Genomic DNA, 27,541 nt, shown 5'->3' on the forward strand with positions numbered 1-27,541 from the left:
AAAATACAATAAAAAAATAAGAGATTAATTTGTTTTAAAACCAATAAATTGTTTTTAAATACTTAAGTTTCTAATTTTTAATTCTGTTTTACGTCACTCAGTAAATGATATTAAATTTTTTCTTTTTGCTGAAATTATCCATGAAAGGAAAATCACGAATTATATTGAAAATATAATGTCAAGTAAAGAAGACTATTTTATATGTTCCATTTTAAGAAGCTTATTTGACTTTCTTAATGCTTATCGATTCTTGACAAAGTCCATACCATTCAGTGATAGCAAGCTTTTAGAATGAAAAATTCAAAAAAAAAAGAAAATATATTCAAGAAAATAATTTTCGTTGAAAAAAAGTTTACTTTGCATTAAATAAACAAATAAGTAAATAAAATGAAATGTAAAATAAAATTGTCTTCCTGTTAAATTTTATTAAATAAATAAAAAAATTGTTGAATTATAATGTTGTGTAAAATTTTGTTCGTATTTTTAAATAATTAAATAAAAGAAATTGTTGAATTATAGTTGGGTAGTGTAAAAATTTCTTAGTATTAAATTTTAATAAATTGTTGAATTATAATTCCAGTTAAAAATTTTATGAGTATTCAGTTTATTATACAAATAAAAAAAAATTGTTAAATTACAATGTAGTGTAAAATTTCCTTGGAATAAAATTTTGCTGTTAATAAAATTTCTTTAGAATTAAATTTCATTATTGTTAATAAAATTTCCTTAGAATGAATTTTTGTTGTTGATAAAATTTCCTTAGAATGAATTTTTGTTGTTAATAAAATTTCCTTAGAATAAAATTTTGTTGTTAATAATAAATTTTCCTTAGAATTAAATTTCACTGTTAATAAAATTAAATTTGAAAAAACAATTTTTTATGAAAAAGAACTTTAAGTGGAAAAAAATTGGAGTTGAAAAGAAATTTAATTTGAAAAAAATGTAATTGAAAAAAGATATGTTGAAAAATTTAATAAAGAAAAAGAGAATTAAAAAGAAAGAAATTTGTAAAAATTCTTGGCATTAATACGAGAAAAAAAATAAAATAAAAAGCGCTTCTGTTGAGAGAAAGAGAGAGAGAGAGGAAAGGAAATTCAAAGGCACCGGTAGCTTCCCTAGTGGAAGATACAGTATTCGTAAATGGTTCATCGAACTCAAGTGCTCCTTCGCATTTTCTCGGTCGAAGAGACTCGAAGGAAAGCTTCTACGATGGAAGCACAATATCCAAAGAGGCCGAACGAAAGGAAAATGTACAGCACTAACAGTGAATCTCAACTCGTAATTTTAACCGAAACAATTTTTTTGAATAATTTCCCCTGCAAAAAAAAACAGAAAAATAAATTCCAATTTGACCGAAATTTGAATCAAAAAATTCAATTTTTGAATTTTTTTAAGCAAAAATTCAATTTTTGAATTTTTTTAAGCAAAAATTAAATTCTTGTAATTTTAATCAAAATTTAAATAATTAAATTAATTAATAATTAATTTAATTTTATTATTTTCCTTTAATTATCTCCCCTCACACTTAAAAAAAATAAATTCGAATTTGAGCAAAATTTAAATTTTAACCAAAAACTCCGATTTTTGAAATTTTTTCTGCAAAAATTAAATTTTTATAAAAAAAGAAGAAAAGACGATTATTTTCTATTTTATTGAAGAAATGCAGAAATTTAGTTTTTATTCTCTATATTGAATTTTAGATGAGATCCACTGTCTCCACTTTGTCTTACCTTTCATCTTCGGTAGAAGCACATTTTTTTTTTTTTAGGCCTTTCAGTCATTGTGATAAAAAAGCGATATTGACGCTGGCATTGGGAGTATTTGGCAATGTTTCTTTAATCTCACAGACCTGATGATTTGAAACTTTTTCATTTCACACTCATGTGAAAAAAAGCTCTCCCTTTGAAAAATGATCTTTTCTTTTTTCCTCTCGCGACAACTTTAATAGTGCAAAAAATTTTCTCGAATTAAAAAAAGGTAAATGTTTTTTCATCTCAAGGAAAAGTTTTCACAGTGATAAAAAAAATAGGAAAAACGATTTTTTCCAGGATTAGAAAAATAAAAAAAAACATATTTTTTACAAAATCAAAATATTTTTAAGAAAAAGAATTTTAAAAAAAACTCTAGGTACTTTACAGGATTATAAAAAAATAAATACCAGGATTTTTCAGAAATAAAAGAAATTTTCATTTGACAGAAATTTATTTTGTGGAAAAAAAATTATAGAAAAAAAAAGCTTTCTAGACAAAGATTTTTAATTTTAATGCTTTTTTTCGTGGCCGCATGAATAAAGATAAACACACGCACTTGAAAATGGAATTTTAGTTCTAAACAAAAAAAGTTGGAGAAATTTTTCAAGCAAAATAGAAAAATCTAATTCCACTAATGAAATGAATTCGTAGAAATGTACGATATAAAAGTGGAAAGGCCGCACTGTGGAAAGTAGAAGCGCACTTGATTGGACATTATCATCACAAAGAGACACGCCAGCAGTCCACGTGGTTGTGTATTTATACAAGATCTCTCTCTCTCTCCCCTCACATGTGATGCTCTTCTATCAAAATGCGCATATACTTAGAAAGAAATCCGCAGTCAAACCAACGCTAAATAAATTTTACCATATATCGTATCATACGATTTTTTTCAAAAAACATTTTTCGAAAAGCTTTTTCTAGAAGAATTTTGAAAAAACTTTTTCAAAAAAAATTTTGAAAAGCTTTTTATAGAAAAAATTTTAAAATACCTTCTTTAAGAACTTTTTCCACAAAAAGTTTTTCTAAAAACTTTTTTTAAAAATTTTGCATAAAAAAATTTGTTGAAAAACTACTTTTATACAAAAATTTTTCTAAAATTCTTCTTAAAAAACTTTATATGTATAAATTTTTCTAAGAACTCTTTTTGAAAAATTTTTCCACAAAAGTTTTCTAAGAACTTTTTGAAAAATTTTTTCTACAAAAATTTTTCTAAAAACTCTTTTTGAAAACTTTTTCTACGAAAATTTACCAAAAAGCTTTTTTAGAAATATTTTTTACAAAATTTGTAGTGAACATACTTTTAAAAATTATTTCCTACTATAAAGAAGGAGAAAAAATAGTTTTTAATATTTACGAAGAAAAAAGTAAGTGTCTTTTTGATAATTTTAATTTTTGTTACTTTAGTTAAAATATTCAATTAAATAATGGAACAATTGAACAAAAAATATTTAAAAAAATGTATAAAGATTAAAAATTTCAGATTTTGAACAAAACAATTTTCGAATTATTCTACTGAAATTTTTTCCTAATGTTAATATCAAAAATTTTCAATTTTAATTCATTGGCAATAAAAATAAAATTGTTTCCACTTTCACTAAAGTACTTTTCAATTAATAATTACCTTTTAATTTAAAAATACAAAATGAAGTCAGTTAGATTAATTTTTTATTTAAATTATTTTTCCTTTTTATCAAGACGTATCAGTTATATTTAATTTTTTTTTATTTTTACAATTCTTAACAACTTTAGTAAACAAAAATTAAAATAATATTGGAAATATTTTTTTTTAATTATTTTATTTTTAAAATTTGTGAAAAGATGAATTATTTTCCAAAAATAGATGAAAAAATGTTACATAAAAAACATTAATATACAAAGTGACTAATTTCTGTATAATTAAAATTTTTTATAAATTATTGAAGTTTAAATAGTTAAAATTCACTTTTATATGTTTGATTCAATTCAATTCGATTCGATTCAATGCATTTCAATTCAATACAATTGAATTAGATTAGATTCAATTCAATAAGATTCAATTCGATTTGATTCGATTCCATTCAATTAATTTCAATTCAATTCAGTAAAATTCAATTGAAATTTAGATAATTCAAAAATTGAATAAATATAACTTAAAATTTATTAAAATTTCTAATAATAAATTTGTTTTAATGAACAAAAATTAAGATTCATTAAAAGTTGAATTGTAATATTTTATTTAATATTAATATTAAAAAGGAATTGAAATTTGAATCGAACAAAATTTGCATAAATTGAAAAATGTGTTATAAAATGTTTACAATAAAAAAACTGACGTGCAAAGTAATTAATTAATTTCCAAATAATTGAAACTTTTTTATCAGTAATTGAAGTTTAAAAAGTTAAAAATTTCGATAACTTGACAAGTAAACAGAGAAGCTTTAGAAAGCTAAAAATTTCAATAATTTTAAGTTTCGATAAATTGAATTTTTCTCTAAATAAAATTAAATTAAATTGAAATTCATAAAATTAAAATTTTTTGAATTTAAAGAAATTAAATTTCAAACCGATTTAATAAATATTAATATTGAGTACATTAATAAATTTGATATTTAATTCAATGAAAATTAGAACTGTCTGAAAAGTTCAATTGAAATTTGAGTCAAATAAAATAAAATTTCAAAGGAATGATTTAAATTGAAGTGTATCGAAATTTAAATATGAAATTTAATTTTCGAAACATTGGGATAAAATTGAAATTTCGAATATATATTATGAACAGCAACAGATAAACATTTTGGGAGAATTGAATTTTTAATTAATTGAAATTAGAATTATAATTTAGATAAATTAGAATAGAAATAAATTGAAATTGCCAACGATTATAATTTGAATCAAGAAATACTAATTATTAATTATTAATCAATATACCTACTATTATAATATCGGTATCTAATTTTCATAAATTCAAGCAATTTTAGAAACAAACGCAACAAACACCTACTTTTTTCTGTCTTCTAATTACCAAAATCTGATTTTTTTTGTCAACAAAAGAATGTCTATTCTTTAAAATAGAATATTTTTAATATAAAAAAAATTTCAAGTGAAAAAATTTGTATGAATTCAATAAATGTTAAAATTTATTTTCAATTTGATGGTGAATTTTTTTCTAAAGTCTAAAATTTGTATAAATAATTTTTCGAAAATACAATTTTTTTTAAGAAATTACACAACAAATAGAACAATGAAATAATAATAATTGAAGATCATAGTGCAAAAAATATGAGGAATTATTATATCATCATAAATGGATTGAGAAATTTTTGCATTTAGAGAAATGCTTCTCTCGTGAATTAATTATTAAAATAATTATTAAAAAATTGAATTATTATCATCATAAAAGGATTGAGAAATTTTTGCATTTAGAGAAATGCTTCTCTCGTGAATGATTTTACCATCGCGTCGCGCAGTAATTGACCACCACACGATAGCCATTAGATTTGTCCCAAGAGGTTTTGGAATTCTGAACAAGAGAAATGTCCTTAATAGAGATCATGTTCTGATCCTTACCATTAGGATAAACTTGTCGTTACATATGTGGCAATGACCATTCTAATGTAGATGATTATCGATTGTTTCAATCAGTACAGAGAGCTACTTGGCGCATAATCCACTTATGACACTAAATGCCATCATCTATTTACAACACTAAATGGAATCATCTATTAACAATAAACCCGAGAGTTATACATATATCTGTGTATATCTGCATATATATATAATCCTTTCATGAAACGCATATTCCTTTTGCACAATCACAAACTATTAATCTCCCAGAGTATCATTAATTTTTACACGTACTTCATCTATAATTGGTATATTTATTTATTACTCTGGTATTTGCGTTACCAGAGAGTACTTCGTTGTACTGAAGTATACTTCAGTAGAGCCACTATCATTATATGCCATACTTGACTAAAATGATAAATACTGCCACTCAATGGAAATTCATAGTATTTTCTCTACATCAGGGAAATTATTTTGGAAAATTGGAAAAATTATACTAATAAAATAAAAAGGAAAATGATTTTATTAAAGACGATGATAATAGAAACTGACTAATAAAAACAATAGAGAATTGTAAATAAAAAAACGTGAAGAAAGCAAATAGTTTATCAACTACTGATAATAGTTTATCAACTTCAGATAATAATGATTAAGAAAATAATGATCTACAAGAAATTATATTAAAATTAACAAAAAAATTAAATGAATATTATATTAATGGAAAATGGCACATTAAAGACGATGTAAATTGAAAATTACAAATAGAAAACGTGAGGATGTAAAAATAGTTTATCAACTTCAGATATAATGGTGATAAAGAAAAATAAGTGATTTAAAAGAAAAGAAAATTGTTTACGTGTAAAATTAATTAGTCACAATTTTCAGTTTATCGAGAATATCGTTGAGTAACTATTATTTTCAACTAAACCAAATTTCTCGCACCGTTTCGATTTACAATTTAAATTGATTTTCAATTATGAGAAATTTATGAGAAAATTGAATTATTATAAAGGATAATCTCTATTATAACTGAATTTCCAATCATGGGAAATTTTCACTTTGGAGAATTTCTATTTAATCGTAATTGTAAACATTAAATTTTCAGTTAATGGTAATTTGGATTAAATTTTTATTACAAATTTTCATTCAATTTTATTTAAATTTTATTTCAAATTAAACTTTTATTTAAACGTAATTTTTTATTAAAGTTCCACTCAACGGAATTAATTATCAAATTCTTATTTATCGGAATTATTAATTGAATTTTTGTTCAAGGGGACAATTAATTGAATTTTTGTTTAACGGAATTATTAATCGAATTTTTATTTAATGGACTTATTAATGCACTTTTTTCTTTTTAACGAAATTATTAATCAATATTTTAACTTTTATTCAACAGAATTATTAATTGCATTTTTATTTCTAAAGAATTAACTTTTAATGAAAAGTGAATTAGAATTCTGTTTCACAAAATTTTCGTGTCAGAATAAAATTTTTTAAATAGCAATTTTTCACAATTTGAAATTCTTTTTGATTTCACAAAATTATTAATCGAATGTTTATTTAACGAAATAATTAATTAATTTATCATTTATCGAAATTATTAATTAAACTTTTATTTAATGAAATTATAAATTGACATTTTTATTTCACGATAATTTTTAATTAAATTTTCATTATAGTCTTTTATATTTATAACAGATTTTATATTCAGGGAAATTTTTGCTTTACTAAATGAGAATTCGGTTCGATAAAAATTTGTCAGTCTATAATTTTTTTAATAGCTATTTTTGAATATTGGAATTCGGTTTTAATTAGAAAAGCTAAATAAAAATTATGTTTTGTAAAAATAAAAATTCTGTTTTTTAAAAAAAATCCGGTTAAATGAAAATTACATTTAAAAATTTATCAAAATTCTGTTACATAAAAATAAATTTTATTTATATTTATTTAATTAATTTTGATTCAACGGAATTCCAAATCAAATTTTTACAAAATAATAGCGAAATAATAACAATAATTTTATTGTTAATAATCATAGAAAAATAGTATAAAAAATAAAATAATAATAGGAAGATTGCAAAAAAATAAATAATAGTAGAAAGGTTGCAAAAAAATAATATTAAAGTAGAAAAATACCAAAAAAGTTCAATAATAAGAGTAAAAACACATAAATAAAAATAAAAAATTTGGTTAATTGAAAAAGTTCTACTCGATCAATTTCAAAATATTGAAAATGTTGACCAATTAATTTTATGCCAAATAATATTTTTTTCTTTTTTAATGGAAATTTCAACAAATTCATCATCTTTACTTGAAGTTTGCATATTAAAACGAATTTTCCTCTCTTATGGAAGCAAAAGTGAAAAAAGGACATTTTTTTCTTTGTGAAATAAAATATATTAAAAAACTGTCACGACCATATGAAAAGGGAATATGTCACAGTAAAAAAAAAAACAGTGATTGAGATGATACTACTAACAAGTTTCATTATTTTTTTTTCTAAATATATGTTCTCCAGAAGGAAACGTAAATTTGATCGAATTTTCCTTTTCGTCTTTTTTTTTTTGTCCAAATGCAAAAAATGATTCTCTTCGTAGGGGTGACCATCCTGCTGTCGCTCACAGTGTTCCTGAACCTCGTTGCAGAAAGTATGCCGACAACTTCGGACGCTGTTCCCTTAATAGGTACCTAAGTATATGCTCTCTCAAAATAAGCCTGTCTATCTGTCTGACTGATTATTGTCTAACCTTTATAATGCATCGTCCTGCCACCAGACTGTTCGCGTATTTTAAACCCCCTCCCCCTCTTACCCCCCACCTAACAAAAAAAACGAAAAAAAATATTAATTACCAAAATGGTATCGAAGCAAAATTTTTATATTTTTTTCCGTTTGCTCGAAGTTGTTTTCTTGAAAAATTATTTCTGAAAAGAAATTTCCTTTGTCACTGATTTGTGAACGATGACGACGTTTTTATTAAAATTTATTTACTTTTAGTTTTATTTTAGTTTGTTTTAATTAATCCCTAAAATTTTAAACGAAAAAAGAAATTTTATCTGGAGCAACTATAAATTTTTTCTATATTAGCGAAATTTTTAGTTATTTCAGTTAAGACTTTCGCTATTCTAGAGAAACTTATCGCTGTTCCAGGTAAAATTTTCTTTCCGCGTATTAATTAACAAATTTTATTGAATTTCACTTAGATTAGTCCCTAAAATTGTATTTTCAATTATTAAAATTTATTTAATTTTCATTTTTATTCCATTTCAATTTTAATAAAACTTATATATAAATTTAATTATTATTTTATTTTCAATAAATTTCTATTTGTCAATTATTGATTTTAAGGTGAATTTATTTTTGTACAATATGTATAAATTTCCTTCTAATTTATTCAAAGAATCCTTAATATTACACACTATTAATTTATCAATTATTCATTAATTATTTTTTTTATATTATTTAAATTTTTTATTTAAAATTATTACTGATAACAAAATTATAAATATTTTTTTTGTTTCTTAAAATAAATTCAAAAAGAGGGAAAACATTTAAGAAACAAAATTGATGGAGAGGAAAAATGAAAAATGAATTTAAATTGAAATTGAAAATCGAAAATTAAACAAAAAAAAAATAGAAATTTAAACAATAACAAAAATAGAAATTTGTTGTCTTTAAAAAGTCTTCTGCACTCATACTCAGTGACATTGCGATAATTTATCAAGAATTTAACAGGAAAATTGAAATCAAATTTTGCAAAAAAAATTGAAATCCAATTTGATTGCAAAGTTGAAATTTACTGTAAAATTGAAATAAAAAATTTTAAATTTAAATAAAATTTTGCAGCAAAATTAAACTTTACAGTAAAATTGAAATTTAATTTGACCGTAAAACTGAATTCTAATTTTGCAGCAAAATTGAAATTTACTATAAAACTGAAATAAAAATTAACAGTAAAATTCAATTCAATATTTGCAGCAAAATTAAAATCAAAATTTTGCAACAAAATTGAAATCAAGTTTGACAGCAAAATTCAATTCAAATTTTGCAACAAAATTAATATCAAGTTTGACAGTTAAATTCCATTCAAATAATTAATATGACAGTAAAATTGAAATTCGATTTTACAGTAAAAATTCCATAATTGTATCTCGTTTTCCTGTCGCTCCAAAAAAAGTTTCCCCTCTAAAATTTTCTTGCACGCAGTTCCTATTTTTGTCTTTTTATTTATTTTTTTTTTAAATCCCGCAATCCTCCGCAATTCCCTGACGCAAACTTCCAAAAACGACAGTTTCAACAGTTTTTTAAAATCTATGACTCAAAGCACCATCGGTTACGTATCAAAAAATTTGATTTGTTCAACAACAAAAAAATAATTCTATTTCAAAACAAAAATTAATCTGGAAATTTGAATTCTATCACAGATAGAATTCTTCATCGCCTGAAACAGCATTTTAAGCGAAAATCTTATGAGCAAGCAGCGGATCTCACCAAGAAAAAAATATTTTTCTTAAAAAAAGAAAAAAGGGAATTTTTTGGGGTAGAAAAAAATACACAATTCTTACAAGAATGATAATGATATGATGACTCCTGAGATTTAACTTTTGACGACCATTTCAAATTACGTACTAATAATAATAAAAAAAAAATATAAAAATAAAAAAAAAATAAAAAAACAATGCTCGACTTTAATTAAAACGCTGCCGCGGGTAGCTCTTGGTAAAAAGCAGACTCTAAAGCACTTCTTAAAAAACAAAACGATAAAAAAAATGAAACTAAAAGCAAATTCTTTTGTGTAGCGTGCTAACGGTAATGCTCTTTCTCTCTCTCTCTCTTTTCTATATTTTATTTTATTTATTTTTATTCTTATTTTTATTTTTACTTTTTTTTTTACTTGTGGTAGTCATTATACTTTTCTCTCTCATAAACAAATTAGCTACACTCTCTTCTCAACGGGAAATCTTGCGTTTCTTGCATCCTCTCTCTGCCTTTAAGGGGCGAGCACACTGGTGAAACAAGACAAAGTCGATAATTACCTTTATATACCTAGCAATTGACTTGCATGAATGTTTTCTTTGAAAATAAATTTTTATCTTATAGTTTAAATATTTTGAGAAAGTATTTCTCCAGGGTAGCAGTTTTATACGTACAGTAATGCAACACACATATATATAATGAAATTTATAATAATAATAATGAATATATATATATAATGAATTTTGTAGAGAAAAATTAATGTTTTCTAGGTCAACGAAATTTCTTTAGATTTTCTCTCAAAGGATTATTCTGAAAATAAGTTTAAAAAGAGTAAAAAATTGCTTTTTTAAAGAAGCAAAAAATGACTAATAGAAAAAAACTATTTTTCGAAAAAGGAAAAATTGCTGCTTTCAAGAAAGTAAAATTACTTTTTTCGAAAAAGTAGAAAACCATTTTTTTTTCGAAAGTAGTTTTAGTTTATTTCACAATAAAATATTTTTTTCTAAAAGATAAATTTTCAGTTATCGTCGAGAAATTATTTACTGGCCTCTCGTGAACAGGTAAGATTTTTTTCCTAATAATTATAAAATTAGATTTCATTTATTGTAAACCGAATATCTAATAATTATTGACACAAATGAATTGAAATTCAATCGAAGTGATTGAAATTTTCAGAGAAAAAAATTTAAATAATAAGGATGAAAATTAACACAAAAGATTTAAATCAACATAAAAAATTCAAATAATTAACACCAAAGATTTAAATATTTTTGTAGTGTTTAAAAAGAAAAATTAAATGAGCACTGCATAATTAAATCACTTGATAATTAGTGAGAAAAAAATTGATTTTGAAAATTAATATAATATTTAAAATAATTTAGTTAATATTTAAAATATATACCAATATTTAAATATATTTGTAAATATTAAAATAATATATCAATATTTAAATATATGTAAATATTAAAATATTATATCAATATTTAAATATTAATATAGTATTGTAATATTAATATATTATTTCAAATAAATTTTAAATAAACACTGAAAAAATGTATTTGATTCAAATAACCGATTAGTTGTTTATTATTAAATAAATATTTACCTGAGTCAAATAATTTTTATCTTGACTTTTATTTAAATCAAATAAATTGTTTTTGAACCACTAATTTTAGTATTTAAAGCAAATAAAATTTGAATAAAATAAAAATTATTTGATAATATTTTATTTTATTCAAATACTGAATTTATTGGTTCAATTAGAATTTATTTGATTTAAGTAAAAATCGAGATAAAAATTATTTGATTCAAGTAAATATTTTTTAATTTATTTAATAATAGATAACAATAGGTAGATTATTCGAATCAAATAATTTTTTTTTCCAGAAATAATATTAATATTTGAAACAAAATTTTTTTTGTATTTATTTCTAAACAAATTTTGTATTCTCCTTTAAATATATATATATATGCATGTTGACTTCTCTGCTTTCCCTTAAGACTACTTTTCTCAAATGATAAAAATTTTCAAATGAAAAATGCAAAAAGTAAAAACCAAAAAACAAATGAATAATTTGATGATAAATATTAAATAAGATTTAATAAATAGTTTATTTATTTTCGACTGCATGTCTCGCTTTTCCAGTATGTTCGCTTTTTTCTCCTATATGTACGTAAATTAATAATAAAAACGAAGAAAAAAAACAGCGTATCGAACTTTAAAAGGAAAGAGACGCTAAGCGAATAATAATTTCGATTTTGTCATTCTCATCACGTTGTGCTCAGTGATGCGAGCACCTGCACCTATTTTAAGTAACATTCAATTAATCCTTTAAAGATTCTTTCAGCTATCGAGAACTTCCTGAGCGGTCGAGAAACCACTCAATCGGACATTTTTTGGAGACTATGTGGAAAAGATATTATTTTTTTTTTCTCTGTTTTTCAATAACAAGTCAATCTTTTTATTTTTCTCTCTATTTTTTATGTTAATGTGAAAAAAAAGTAAAATAAAATAACGGGAAAAAATAAAGATTATTAATTATATTATTATTATTAATATTTATTTATTAATAAACGGGAAATATTAAAATACTAATTATAATATTATAATTAATAAAAATATCATTATAATATTATAATAAATAAAAATATAATTAAAATTAAATTATAATTAACAAAAAAACAGTTATAATAATATTATAATAAATAATATATACTATAATATATATATATAATATAGATTATAATTTCTCTTGATATTTTATTTTACTTTCATTTTTTTCCCGCAACTTTTTTACTCGTTCACGATTTCAAACGAGTAAAAAGACATGGATGGAAAATGATGATCCCTTATATCGTGTAGATATCAAATATACAGAGATAAAAATTGGTCATTCCCCCCCTCAAAACCATATTGTATATATAGATTGGCGATGAAAACAATTTTTGAAAAATGCGTCTCATGAAATTCTATGGAGGCGATTTCTTCTATATCGCGGTGGCAATCCACCGCACCGTCTCATTTGAAACGGTGATTCTTTATTTTTCAATTGAAAATATATATATTTATTCAAATTTCGAGAATGTTAAATCGTTTTCGAACCACTTTGAATTATGTCGATACGAATATTGGGTAGAAAATAATTCACAGGGACGCATGAATTTTTTTTTAGAAAATTTATATTTAATTGATTTCTCATAAAGGGAAAATTTTATTTGACTGAATTTTATTAGACAGAATTTTATTTCACCAAATTTTATTTGGACAAAATTAATTTTACCGAATGTTATTTAAGCAAATTTAATTTGACCTAATTTTGTTCGAAGAAAATTTATTTAACCAAATTAATAATTCTGCTTAATAAAATTTTGCCTGTTAGAATTCCATTTGGCAAAATTATTTAATAGAAATTTAGTTAGCAGAATTTCTTCTTAAGGAAATTTTTATTTAGCTGAATTTTTATTTTACAGAATTTCTATTGATGAACTTTTTTATTCAGTAGAATTCTTATTTAACAGAATTTCTAATGATGAACATTTTTATTTATCGAAATTTTTATTTAACAAAATTTTTATTTTTGAAAATTACCATTTAGCAGAGATTTTATTTAACTTAAATATTTATCTGAATAAAAATTTTCCTAAATTGTTAATTCTTCTAAATAAAAAAATTATTTGTATAAAAATTCTTTCAAATAAAATTGTTTTGAATAAAATTGTTTTGAATAAAAATTCTGTTCAATAAAGAATTAAATAAAAATTTTGCTTAATAATAATATGGAATAATAGGAATTTTTTAAATAAAAAATATATTTTTTGGAAAATTTAGCTAAAGAGAAAATTTAATTAAATTAAATTTCGCTTGAATAAAAATTTTCTCATGAAAAAAATGAAACCAGGTTCATTAAATAAACATAAAAATTATTAAAATTCATGCGTCCTGATTGAAGCACAATTATACCGAGTCAGAAATATTTTAAAAAAAAATTTTTTTTTGTAAAGATTTCTATTTTAAATTTTTTTTTCTCAATAAATTTTCAACAAAACACGATATCAACTCGTATAATTGTGTCTGAATTTTTGGGGTTTTGCACATGAATCCACAAAGTGCATGCAATTCACAAGGGCCATCGTGACAGGCGAATTCCGCATTCCTCTTTATTTTCCTTGACTTTTCAGACGTGACTTTCCCCCCAAAAAAAAGAATAAGAGGAATAAGTATTTTTCCCAAATGGACAATTCACAGAAAATTACGGCACATTAAAGTTACTTTATGTTTACTTCAAGATTTGTATGTAAAGAAAATTTGTGCTTATCATGGGAAAAACTTTTTAATCCAGGTCAATTTTTTCCCTTATTGTCTATTGATAGAGGAAAACTTTATTTTCATTTCTGAATTATTTTCTTTAAAAAAATTTTTTAATGAATTAACTCACGAGATTTTTGTTTCTAATTTTTAACACTACATAATTTTTAATTAATTTTTATTCATTTATTCACTTTTTGGAATAAATATTTATTTATTTAGTTTTTAGAATTGAATAAATCAATTCCTTGATTAATTGATTTTTTCTTAATTAAATTGATAGGTATCTATTTAATTTTAAAAATAATAATAATAATATTTGTTATGGTTAATTTAACTACAATACAAAATTTGTACAAAATAGTAGAATCAATACTTAGCTGTATTCATTTTATTATTTATTTTTAATTTTTTATTAATTACATTTTTAGTAAAAAATAATTTATAAAATTATTATTATTAAAGTTAATATAGTTCATATTTTAAAATTTAATATTTATTTCTATATTTATTTATGAAAATAATATAATATGACAATATAAAGATATACAATAAAATAGTATAATTAATATATGTTTGAAGTTCACATAATTAACATAATATTATTATAGTCGAATATAATGTTATAGAGGAAATAATAATAAAAATAATAATTAGAAACATATTCATTGAAAATTACAAAGATGATAATTTGTTATAAGGGAATGTAAATTAGCAGTCAGTGAGATAAGAATGGAAGTAATTTATAGTACCGTAATAGTATTAATTAAGAGTATTAAATAAGAGAAATTAATCTTATTGCAGACAAATCTCTGTTTCTCCATTGAACGAAGAAATTTATTAGCTGGAGGCAAATAAACGTTATAGAGCAATGTAAAGGGAATTATAATGAAATTTTCATAGAAATTGACTCTGGATTCTAAATTGAATGTATTATTAATTACTTTCATAATTAATTATAAACTCTACAAAGTAAACGACAAAAAGAAATTTTTTCATACACACACACCAAAGAAATGTAAAAAAAATTTATACCTTTTTTCTTTAAAAAAAAAAAAACTACAGCTTACGTTTTTTAAAGAAAAAGCTACTTTTTTTACCTTTCCTAAAAGAAAGATTTTCTCACGAAAAAATAAATTGGAAAACAAATTAATTTTGAATATAATTTCGTTAAATTATAATTTAGTCTCTAATTCTTTCACTGATATTTTTTTCTTATTTACTGACATATTTTTGTAAATTAATTGTTGTTAATTTTTTTATGTTTAATTATTTATTTGTTTTTTAATTAATTAAATTTACTTTTTCTTTCTTCCGGATATTTTCTTTACTAAAAAGAGTTCTAACAATGGAATTATTTGTGAAAAGTAATTTTTTTCAGGAAAAAGAATAAATAAAAATAAATAAAATAAAAAAGTAAATAATAATAATAATAAAGGGGAAATGTAATAAAAATCGAAAAACAAGGGAAAGAAATGCGAAGAGGAATATCTGAGAATAGTCGACAATTTTCACGATGGCCCTGTGACAGAAAAATTCATTCCGATCTCTCAATATCATTATCAGACCAATCGGATCAGGGGAAGAGTTCTCGATTTTCGAGACTTGGTCGGAAATATTGCTCTCTGGTGTAATACTTGTAGTATTATATACGGAGAAATAGTTTTCGAAACGAGCGTCGCCTGTTGAGTTCATCTCTCTCTCTCGAATGATTGTACAAAAAAAAGAACTATAATAATCTGGCATTTTTTCTCATTTGTCTCAGTTTTAAAAAATAGAGAAAATCTTTTTTAAAAAATTGACTCTCGAAATTTTGAAATTTCACTAAATTGATTGTCTAAGCAAAGGGAAAAAAACTCTAAATCTATTTTAAATAAAGATGAAAATAAAATTAAAAAAAAATAAAAAAGAGTGAAAAAGGTAAAAAAGAAAAAATGAAAGCAGAAAAATGAGAAAAAAGACAAAACAAGGAAAAAAATTAAAGCACAAAAAAAGGCAAAACAAGAAAAAAATAGAAGCAAAAGAAAAACAATAGTAAAATAGAGGGAAAAAATGTTTTAAATAAAAGAAAATAATAAAATTAAAAAAGTGCCTGTCGCGTTTATTTGTAAATAAAAAAAAAATAAATAAATCGCGAATAAAGTAAGAAAATAAAAGAAATGGAAATAATTTGGTCTTGTTAATTAATCTGTTATTCTATTCCTTTATTTTTCAAAAATAAAAATTTAATGCTTTCAAAAAAAAACCATCGAAATAAAAAATAAATTACGTATAAAAGTTAGAGGAGAACTTTAAATATTGTTAAATATTTCAAAAACGAATTACCCAAAAAGTAACTCTGCTTTCAACAAATTTTCCCCAAATGAGCTAATACAGTTTAGAGGGATTTTTTTTTTCACTTTCACATTAGGACAACAATTTACCGAAATTTCAAGCCAATTTGAAAACTTTCTTTTCTTTTTTCTTTTTTAAACTGGGACATTTTAGAAAGAATGCCCCATTTATATATATATAGCAATTTAGTGTATTATACATGAAAGCTATTTAAGATTGGTATCTACCTGAATAGAAGCAAAACCAGACAATTTGGCAGTGATAGGATATATATATATATATGTGTGTGTGTGTGTATACATACATATATAGTCACCAGAAGGTGGGGGTGGTTGTAAAGATAGAAAGGGGGTTTAGAATTACCGTCAATTCTGGTTTCCTGGCTTGTTTACCCGCAATTGCCGCCTTACTGCTTGGTCATTATTGAAATAGAAGAAGAAAGAGAGGGAAAATTTATAATAAAAAAAAACAAAGATAAACGAGACGAGGTCGAGTGCCGATAACGTAACTTGTAGCTGCATTAAATTTAGCCTGTAATTTAAACAATAAAATAGGAGCCGTTACCATTGAAAATTAAGTTAACTTAATTATTATATAATTTATTTTGGCAAAATAAAATAATAAATATAAATACCCTTTGGACACAAAATTGACTATAATTTGTAATTTAACCCGTCGCAAATTTTCATATATGAATTTTGAATTAAAAAATAATAGTTTTCTATATGAAAAATAAATTATATTCAATAAATAATATTCATACTAAAAATATTACAATAAGAATTAAAATTCGTTTATAATATTTTAATTACATTTTTAGATTAACGTTTCGAGAATTTTTTTTTTGACAATTTTTTATGACACGTTTAATTAATTTTCTGATCTACCTAATAAATTTTTTAGTAAATGTAATTAATTTTTTCACGTAGCTAATTATTTTTTTTTCATGAAATTCAATTAATTTTTTAGTATATTTTCCAAATAAAATCTCATTTCTGTGCATGACAGTTTTTAAAGTATAATAAACAATTTTCCTTTTAAATTTTAAATTAAAATGTAATTTTAAATTCAATCGATCGGGAAAAATCGAAAAAATAATTATTTATTATTTTTTATTCCGTAATTGCCAAAGGTAAATAAAAGAACTAATTTCAAGACAAAAGCAATTTTCTCAGAAATTTTTCTTTGACTTTTTTCAATGTTTCTTTAATTTTTTAAAAAATTTTCTATTTTGCTACTTCATAGAGGAAGAATTGTATTTTACAATTTTTTTCCATATTTTTTAGCACATTTTTTAATACATTTTTTAACACATGTTGTACACATTTTGTACACATTTTTTTACACATTATTTACAGATTTTTTTAAAAACACTTTTACTAAGATCACATCAAACTTAATTCGCGATATATTCCAGTAATTCCCTTAAAAAAAAGTAATTAGCTAATATTTGTGCAAATTGGAAAACGTTGTTATTATAAAGTCCTAATTGAACGGGTTCTCAAAAAAAAAAGAAAAGAAAAAAAGCCAGCATAATATTGTTTGAAAAAATAGAGAAAGAAAATCACCCTTTCACTGCCAAGTCAACTGGATTTTTTTTCTATTATTAATTAAATTTTAAGATAAAATAAATTGAATTAATAACCAAAAAAAAAAAATTTTTTTTTCGTATATATTTTTTCTTATGTGTACTTACTGAATATTTTTTCAGACCATGTGGGAAGGTAAGTTTTCTTAATAATAATAACCGCAGCAGCACCCATCTATAGACGTTGATTGCAGTTAAATGCCAGCTCGAAATCGCCGTTAAGTAAACGATTCAAAAGTCCCTGTAAATTAAACATACACACTCAAAACAAAAAAACTTTATTGTCTCATATTGAAAAATTTAATTTCAATTAATTGAAAACTCAATTAAATATTTAATTTTTAAATAAATACTGTTTTTTGTGAATAATATAATAATTTTCAAAGGATACATGGAAAAACTATTTTGTCGTTCCAGTAATTAGAGTAATTTTTAAATTTTTAAATTAATATAAAATTGTAATTTTTTTTAGCTTTTTCGAAAATTATTAACTAATGAATATTTATTTTTAAATGAAGTTAAATAACACTATTTTTTTAAGGATATCAAATTGAGACAAAAATCGTATCAAAATGTTGCTTCGCAACTATTTTGATATAATTTTTTTCTCAATTCGATATCCTTAAAAAAACAGTGAACATTTTATTTAAAAATAAATATTTTTATTTTGAAATTTATAACTTTGCCTCAAAATTTTTGGTAGAGAATAAAAAATTCAAAATGGTGACCAAAAATATTTAAAAGTCGTTAAACTAAAAATTTTTTTGGTCGACATTTTGAATTTTTTCTTTTGAAACAAAAATTCGAATTCAGCGATTCCGAAAACAATTAAAAAATAAAAATTTAGTTTTTTTATAGAAGTTCTATTAGAAACATGTTAAAAGGAATGAAATTATGTTAGCAATTGCATAAATTCAGTTTCAATAAAATTGTTTAATTTTTGTTTAAATGATCAGTATGTACTAAATATTAACTATGAAAATGGTTAATAATTATATTAGAGAATATTCATCAAGACATCAAAAATGTCACTTTCAGAAAAATCACACCCAGTTACAAAAAATTTACAAAAAAAACATTTTTATTTTCAGAAAAATTTTTGATAAGAAATAATAAATTTCCCCTCATTTTAAAATTAGATCTAAAAAGGAAAGATTAAGCACTCCATTTTTTAAAGAGGAAAAACAATTAAAATCAGAACTTTGAAAGAGGGAAAAATGATAAACTGAATAAAGAGAATTTTATGAATACTTGACATAGATAGAATTTTATGCAATGACTCGAGTATACGGAATATAACCGCAAAAGCTTTACCTGCGCCGAAGACCGCATAAAATGACGTTTCTTGAGCCTCAGAAGAATATAAATTGTTTTTCTTGTGAAATTCAAATGAAACGCATGAATTTGTATGAAAAGGATATTGGCCATGAAGTGAGACGTGGATTTATATATATATATATACATAAATGTGTGTCTCTCTGTGTGTGTGCCCTACGATTGCTCATAAACTTTTAAAAAGCTCTGCAAACGACAGCACATTCTTTTTTTGTTCTGAAAATGTCCGTGAAATTCCGAGCAAAGCGAATTTAAATAGGTTCTCTACTTTACGGATATTTTTTTTCAACTCTTCTTTTCTTTTTTGGAGACCAAAAAACAACATATTTAAGGCAGTACGTGAAGAGGGAGAGAAAAAATATATATCTACATTGCGACGAGAAGGAAGAAAGGAAAAGAGAAAATTAAGATTTGCAACGAGTGCACTAAAACGTTTAACGAGTGGGCAATTAATTGTGAATTGAATTCAGCAAGAAGGTCTTAGGTCGACGTTAACCTTAACGTAAACTTTCTTGAAAAGGAACTTCTTGCACGTCGCAAATTTTGAAATGAATGCTTGAATAATTTTCTCTCGAAATTTCCCATAGTGTAACTTTGGACCGAAAGTTACCACTTGGAACTTTGAGTCTTTGATTTTCCATCTCTCTCTATCTCTCGCTCACACTAACAACCATTAACTTAAGAGTTATGAAAGCGCATGCTTCAGCAATCTACGAAATTGTGTAAACAAATAGTTTAACAGACAAATGACATATTATGTGCATATTAACATTAATAATAATATTATATTATAATTGTTATTTATTATAATATTTATTATTTATTATATATATAATTATTGTAATAATTATTATAATTGTAATATAATAAAAATAATATATATTAATAATAATTATTATTTTATAATTTAAAAGACGGTTTTAACAGAAAGCAAATAATAATATTAGCACACTAATGAATATTATTATAAATTGTTACAATAATAAGCAAATTGTAAATAATTCTTAACAATGAATAAAATTAGAAATTAGTAATTGCGGGGGTCCAACCCTGACTACGTTCACCTACCAAAATATTTTCAAGGAACCAGAAATGAATGTCAATTTTAAAGAATTTCAATTTACTAAAGGTTTATCTATCGAGAAATGACTGCTAATTGTTAATTAATACTATTATCAATAAAATAATCAATTTTAAAATTAATTTATTTCAAATCATTGCATTCTTGACAAGAATTTTATCAAAATTTAGAAAATAATTTCATTGTATTGAAGAATTTTTTGAATTTAAAAAAAAATAATAGATTTTTTCAATAATTTCAATTGAAAACTTTAAAAGTAATTTTTTATTTCAAATTAATCATTGAATTTTATTAAAAATTTTAAGAAAATAAAATAAAATTATTCTCATCAATTTAATTGCAATTTAGTAAAATGATTGAATTTATTCAAAGAATTTTATTAAAATATAGTCGATTTTGTTAATAAATTGATAACTAATAATTTTATTATTACATTTTATAAAAATTATTAATAGAAAATTAAAATTCCATTGAACCATTATATTAGAGTTTTCGTAAATAATTTAATTTTTTTGAAGAATTTCTTTAGGCTTTTTAAAAATAATAGTTTTTTTTGAAAATAATATTCATTGAATTTTATGAAAATTCTACTGAAAATAATTGAATTCCCTCGAAGAATTTTATCAAAATTTTGGAAAATAATTTAATTTATTATTGGAGAAAATTCATTAAAATTTTATTGATAATAATTGAATTCTCTTGAAGATCTTTATTAACATTTATGAAAATAATTTCATTGTTTTGAAGAATTAAAAAAAAAAATTTTTAAATAAAAGATTTTTGTAATAATTTTAAATTTTAATTGACAATTTTGAAAGTAATTTTTTATTTTAATTTATTTCCAATTTTCAAAATAATCGTGATTGATAATAATTGTAATTAAACATTTTGATTATTAAATTTCATTAAAAATTTTAGAAAATAAAATAAAATTCTTCTCACAATTTTATTGCAATTCAGTAAAATGATTGAATTTATTCAAAGAATTTTATTAAAATATAGTCGATTTTGTTAATAATTGATAATTAATAATTTTATTATTAAATTTTATCAAAATTATCAACAGAAAATTAAATTTCATTGCACCATTATATTAGTTTTCGTAAATAATTTAATTCTTTTGAAGAATTTCTTCAGATTTTTTGAAAATAATAGTTTTTTTATTAACTTTATTGAATTTAATGAAAATTTGTTGGAAATATTTGAATTTTTTTCTGAATTTTATTACAATTTTAGAAAATAATTGATTTCTTTGAAGAAATTGTATAAAAATTCTTCTGAAAGTAATTAAATTCATTATGAAGAAATTTATTATTTATGAAAATAAATCAATTCTTACAAAAAATAATGTTATCAAAATTTTTGAGAATAATTGAATCCTTTAGAAAAATTGTATTACAGTTTTTTTTTTTAAATAATTGAATCCTTTCGAAAAAGTTTATCAGAATTGTATTAAAAATAAGTAAATTCTTGAGAAAAATTGTATTATTTATAAAAATTATTTAATTGTTGCGAAGAATTTTATTAAAATTTTAGAAAATAAATTCTGTCGAAAAATATTTATCAAAATTTTAAAAACACTCCAATACTTTCCTGAAATTTGTAATTATTCAAAAATTAAAGTTGCTATTTGTAAATAAAAAATTTTGAAAGCATAAAAAATTATTAAAAAATTATTAATAATTACAAAATAAAAAATTATTGTTCACATATTATATTAATAGCAATATGTTTAATAATGCATAAAATTTATTATATACGTATTATTAAATTTATAAATATAGCACATTATAGGAAAAACCATTTTCCTTGAAACGTGACAATGATCATCGACAGATTTAAGAGAAAGAAATTATTGTGTAAATAAAAGAAAAAAAGGAAATGGAAATAAGATCACACAATTATTTTCCTCTTGAATAACCATTCACATTGAACATGAATATATTCCGTGTTGTTAAATTTCCCACTAACAAGGCAAGTCTGTCGAGAGCAGCTCTCCAATTTGCGTGAATAATTATTTCTCAACTGGTTATATATATATACAGTATTGTATATAGAAAACAGTTTTTTTCCTCTCACTATTATTCAATGAACATTGATTGGTTTATTACATTTCAAACGGGTGTAGAGGCAAATATTTTCGGTGATATGGGGGTTCATCTTTTTTTTTTTTAATATTTGATAAATAGAGTTTTTATTTAATTAAACTTTTGATGGATTTAGTGGATTGTTCAACGAAATGAATTCTTATTTCTAAATACGATTTTTTCTATTTGGAGGAATTTTTATTTAAAAGAAATGTTTCTTATTAGGAAATTTTTTTTTTAATTATTGTCTCGATTGTTAGAAAGAATTTTTATTTCGTACAATTTCTATTTAGCAGAATTTTTATTTAGCAAAACTCCTAAATAGTGGAATTTCTATTTAGAAAAATTTTATATTTAGCAGAATTTTTATTTAGTAGAATTTCTATTTAGCAGAATTTCTAGAGAGCAGAATTCATATTTAGCAGAGTTTATATTAAGTAGAATTTATATTTAGCAGAATTTTTATTTCGTATTATTTCTAATTAGCACAATTTGTATTCAGTGAAATTTCTATTTAGCAGAAATAAAAAATCTAAAATTCTCCTTTAATGAAACTATAGTTAAAAAAAAAGAATAAAATCGTTCGTGAAATGAAAATTTTTCTAAATGAAAATTATATTCCATAAAGAAAATTTTTCTGAATACTAATTCCTTACTCTCTAAATCTGAATATGTGAAATTTCACTTATTGTACGTTATAAGTCGTCCTCTCGATCAATAAGTGCATATACACTTATAAATAAGTGAATTTTTCACTTATTCTGAGTGAAATTTCACTTATTATAAGTGCATATGCACTTATTAATCGAGAAGACGACTTATAACGTACAAATATGTGAATTTTCACATATTCAGATTTAGAGAGTAGAGGAGAAAAATCTTCTAAAATAAAAATTTCATATTACACTAGTAAACTACCATTTTCTCTCTTTCTTTCTCTAAAAACATTGAAAAATTCACGACCCAAATGTTGATATTATTGCATTTTTTTTTTTATAAATGTAAAAAAAGAAAATGTGTCACTGAATACTTGACAGAACTTTTTCAAAGGTAATTAGGTTAAAAGTTTTTCTCTTACGCTTTTGAGCGCAATTTATTACGAAAGTGAACCTGGTTTTCCGACTTCTTATCAATATTTAGAAAAAGAAGGAAGAAAAGTGAGTTACATTTTTTTTTTTAAGGGAAAACGATTTTTTTTCAAAAGAAGAATAGTGGAAAGTATTAAAAAAAATCGATTTACCCCATAAATGTGAGGTAAATACATATATATTTACATATAAGCTGCTTTCTTTGTATAAGGATGGACAGCAGTTTTCAAAACTCACACATAGATTCATTCACGAACATTCACGAAAAGGATTACAAATATATCCACGAGACAGACAGCTGAAAGCAAAAATTCAACAGGGAACTTAAAATATTGTGTGCTCTACATTTCTATGTGAATATGTGAAAAAATAAAATCTTCACGTCAATAAATAATTATTGAAATATATGTGAGTACAAATATTGACAAGATTTAATAAAATAAAATATTTAAAAATATAAAATATGAAAATATGAAAAAATAAAAATATGAAAATATGGAAAAATGAAAATATAAAATATGAAAATATGAAAAAATATAAACTATGAAAATATAGTAGAAATATAAAAACAAGAATATAAAAGTTACAAACATAAAAATTTAAAAATATAAAATTAAAAAAAAATGCAAAAATGGAGGAACATAATCAAGTTTGGACCACCTTTTGAACTTTGTTTATATGTAACTTCTTTTGAATTATAAAATTAGGCAATTGAGTTATATTGTTGGAACAATAGAAAAATAGAAAAATACAAAAATACAAAAATACAAAAATAGAAAAATACAAGAATCTAAAAATGCAAGAATCCAAAAATACAAAAATATGAAACATTAAAAAAGAAATAAATTCAAAAATAATAAAATAAAACATCAAGAAAATAATAATGAATGCTAAATTTGAATGTGTGAAATTTAATTTCTGCGAATAAACACAGAATATATCAGACATAAATGAATATTGGAAACTTTTATAACTAAATATAGAGTAACTTGACTGTAATATAAGGTAGTTTGCTAAAGTGAATACTAATCATAAGTTTTCGAAATACGATAGTTGAAGTCTGATCACATGATCAAGTTTTACCTCAAATAAAATTAGTATACATTAAAATTTTAACATCTTTGTTATCTCTATGGCACTTTAATGTCATAACTTTTCTGACTAATTGAAAGCAGATCCCGTGAGACGCCTAACTTATAAACTACTTTACTCATACATATAGTGCATAAAGTTTTTTCATTATAGAACAATAGAAAATTATAATATAGATATAAAAGATAGGAATCGAAATTACATAATCGCAATTTAAATATTATGTAAAGTAAAGGATTTAAAGAGATAATAGTTTCGTTACAACAGTTGTGTAAAAATTCAATAACAATTTCATCAAAAAAAAAAAAAAAAAAAAAAACACTAGAACGGTTCAGTAAAACTTCACTAACAGTTTTGTAAATACTCAGTAACAATTTTGTAAAAAATTCGGTAACAGTTCTCTAAAAATTTACTACTAATTCTGTAAAAATTCATTCATAATTTTGAAAAATTACATGCAGTTCGATAAACATTCAGTAACAGTTAGTTAAAAATTCGCCAACAGTTCATTAAAAATATAGAACCAGTTCTGAAAAAATTCGCCAAAAATTTTGTAAAATTCTGAACGGTTCTATAAAACTAAGTAGCATTTAAGAATTCTCTGACCATTCGGCAAAAAATCAGTAACGGTTCTGTAAAAATTATAGAAGAGTTCCACGAAAACCTCAATAAAAGTTTTATCAAAAAGAAAAATAAATTCATGGAAAAAAATATTGAAAAGAAATGTTTATTATTAAAAAATAAATTGTTAATAATTTATTAAAAGTGAAAAAAGTTGACGCACTTTATTTCACGTTTTCTAAGTGAATCTTTTCATTTCCGTATACTCGCACTCAACTCGTACATCTTCCATAATTTGTTTAACATAAAGCCTTTGTCTTCCACTTCTTTTTTTTCGAATATTTTTACTCTCCAATAACACTCGGTGCCTCAGGATATGTCCTACTAACCCGACACTTTGCTTTTTTATCATAGAGCATCTATATATACGTATACTATAAGCTCCTTTTTTCCCTGTACTGTAGTTAAAAATTTTTACACTTTTTATTTTATCCCTCTCATTTTTTCCTCTTCTTTTTGAAATTTTTCAATTAATAATTCTCACATTAAAAATTTTTTCTTTCTTCCACATTATATTTTTTTTCCTTTTTCATAGAATAATTAATTTTAAATCTATAGACATGAAATAATTAACATCATTTCAATTGGATTTTATATTGTAATCAAATCATTCTTTCGGGAATGTGAATTTATCTTTTTTGTTTATTTTTCGAAAAAAAAGAAATTTAGACTCTGCTCTCGATTTTTTCTTTTTTTGTTTGCGTATGCATTATTTTTTTTTTTTTTGAAAAATGAAAATATGTACGTAACAAAAAAAAAATATAAAATGAAAAAGCAGAAACAATTTCAAATTACTGGAAAACAAAATAGTTGCTGTAACAATGGCGAAGAATAATAGAAGTTTTGTGTAAATGAAATTCTTTTTAAATTTAATACATTTTTCAGAATAAAAGGATTAAATGTTAAATAATTAAAATTATTCCAATAATTGCAATATCTAAATTTGGAAATATTGTATTTTAAAAATAAAATTTTTAAGGTTTCAAATATTTCATTCAAAATTAATTATGTAGAATTAATTGACAATAATTAATTAATGTACCATAAAATTCTATTAGTTATGACAATTATTGTAATTAAATTAATAGCAATAATTAATTAACTATAGTAATTAATCACAAATAGTAATTAATTAATTTTAATAATCATTAATTAATTAATACTCATTTTATTAATATAATTATTATTATTATTAATATATACAATAAATTTTAAAATAATTATAATTTTTATACTAATTTTAATAATTACGATAATTATTTTATATTAATTATAATAATAATTAATTACAGAAATTGTTGTAATTAAGTTCAATTAAATGCAATTAACTGAAAAAATTCAATGAGACAATAAGGTTTTTGATAAAAATTCGAGCTGGCAATGGAGAGTACACAAATAACCATATATTTCGGTAATTAACCATAAATAATTACAGTTTGTGTGTGTTGAATAATTTTTTTTGTCGGGAGTTTCTATTCAAGACTACCAACCAAGAACAAAGAGTTGTATAAAAAAAAAATCAAAAACAAAAATAATAATTAAAATTACAGCCACAGATATTTTGTTAGGAAAAACTGGATGATGATAAATAATAAAATAAATCACAATAATTAAGTAAAATTAAGTAAATAATACGGGACACAGTGGATTGAGCATGGTGGGCTACGATTGTTTCAGGAGTGACCATCTTACTATCACTGACGGTGTTCCTGAATCTCGTCGCCGAGACCCTGCCCCAAGTTTCTGACGCTATACCCCTGTTAGGTACAAAATAAAAAACATTTGTTAAAAACAAAACCAAAAAAAAAGGAAAATCTCTCGCTTCACTCTAAAATTTGAGAATAATTTTCGCTTCTTAATAAAAAAAAAAAAAAATTGTCAACAAAAATTAAGCGATATCGTCACCGATATAATTCGATAATATTTTTAACCGTATGGAAAAATTTTTGTTGTCTACACTCGCACACAATACACTAATTTTTTTTCTTTTATATCAGGCCTTGGACTTGAATTTAAAAATAACTTTTTTTAATTATAAAAAAAATCCTTGAGTGATAAAATGGTGGTTTAATTTCTCCACTTGAGAGCGTCAAGGTCATCACCAGATGGCGAGAAATCGGATTTTTTCTACTCAACTGCCATCTGGCGGTGACCTTGGCGTTCGCAGGTGGAGATTAGCGTCTCCATATTAAATCTCTAGATGTTCGTCAATATTCGCAATTCTATAATTATTTA

At 22.6% G+C, this 27,541-nt stretch overlaps 1 protein-coding gene and 1 long non-coding RNA gene across 4 annotated transcripts in view; one reads left to right on the forward strand and one right to left on the reverse strand.

Moving 5' to 3' along the window:
• Positions 1–18,341, reverse strand: part of LOC122510687 — a 100,682-nt gene extending 82,341 nt beyond the window's left edge. Inside the window, exon 1 of the long non-coding RNA XR_006302456.1 lies at positions 18,111–18,341. This is a non-coding gene — a long non-coding RNA (uncharacterized LOC122510687). The remainder of the gene's footprint in view (positions 1–18,110) is intronic.
• Positions 1–27,541, forward strand: part of LOC122510668 (neuronal acetylcholine receptor subunit alpha-7) — a 344,417-nt gene that overhangs the window by 227,383 nt on the left and 89,493 nt on the right. For 2 of the 3 annotated variants that reach the window (XM_043625472.1, XM_043625489.1), the window contains one exon: positions 7,898–7,984. In XM_043625472.1, the coding sequence (XP_043481407.1) occupies positions 7,898–7,984 (87 nt within the window). Of the gene's footprint in view, positions 1–7,897; positions 7,985–26,983; positions 27,071–27,541 lie in introns of all 3 variants that reach the window. The other variant, XM_043625481.1, reaches the window with a different exon arrangement.

The sequence above is a fragment of the Leptopilina heterotoma genome, unplaced genomic scaffold, assembly GCF_015476425.1.
Source record: "Leptopilina heterotoma isolate Lh14 unplaced genomic scaffold, ASM1547642v1 Lhet_120, whole genome shotgun sequence".
NCBI classification, from domain to species: domain Eukaryota; kingdom Metazoa; phylum Arthropoda; class Insecta; order Hymenoptera; family Figitidae; genus Leptopilina; species Leptopilina heterotoma.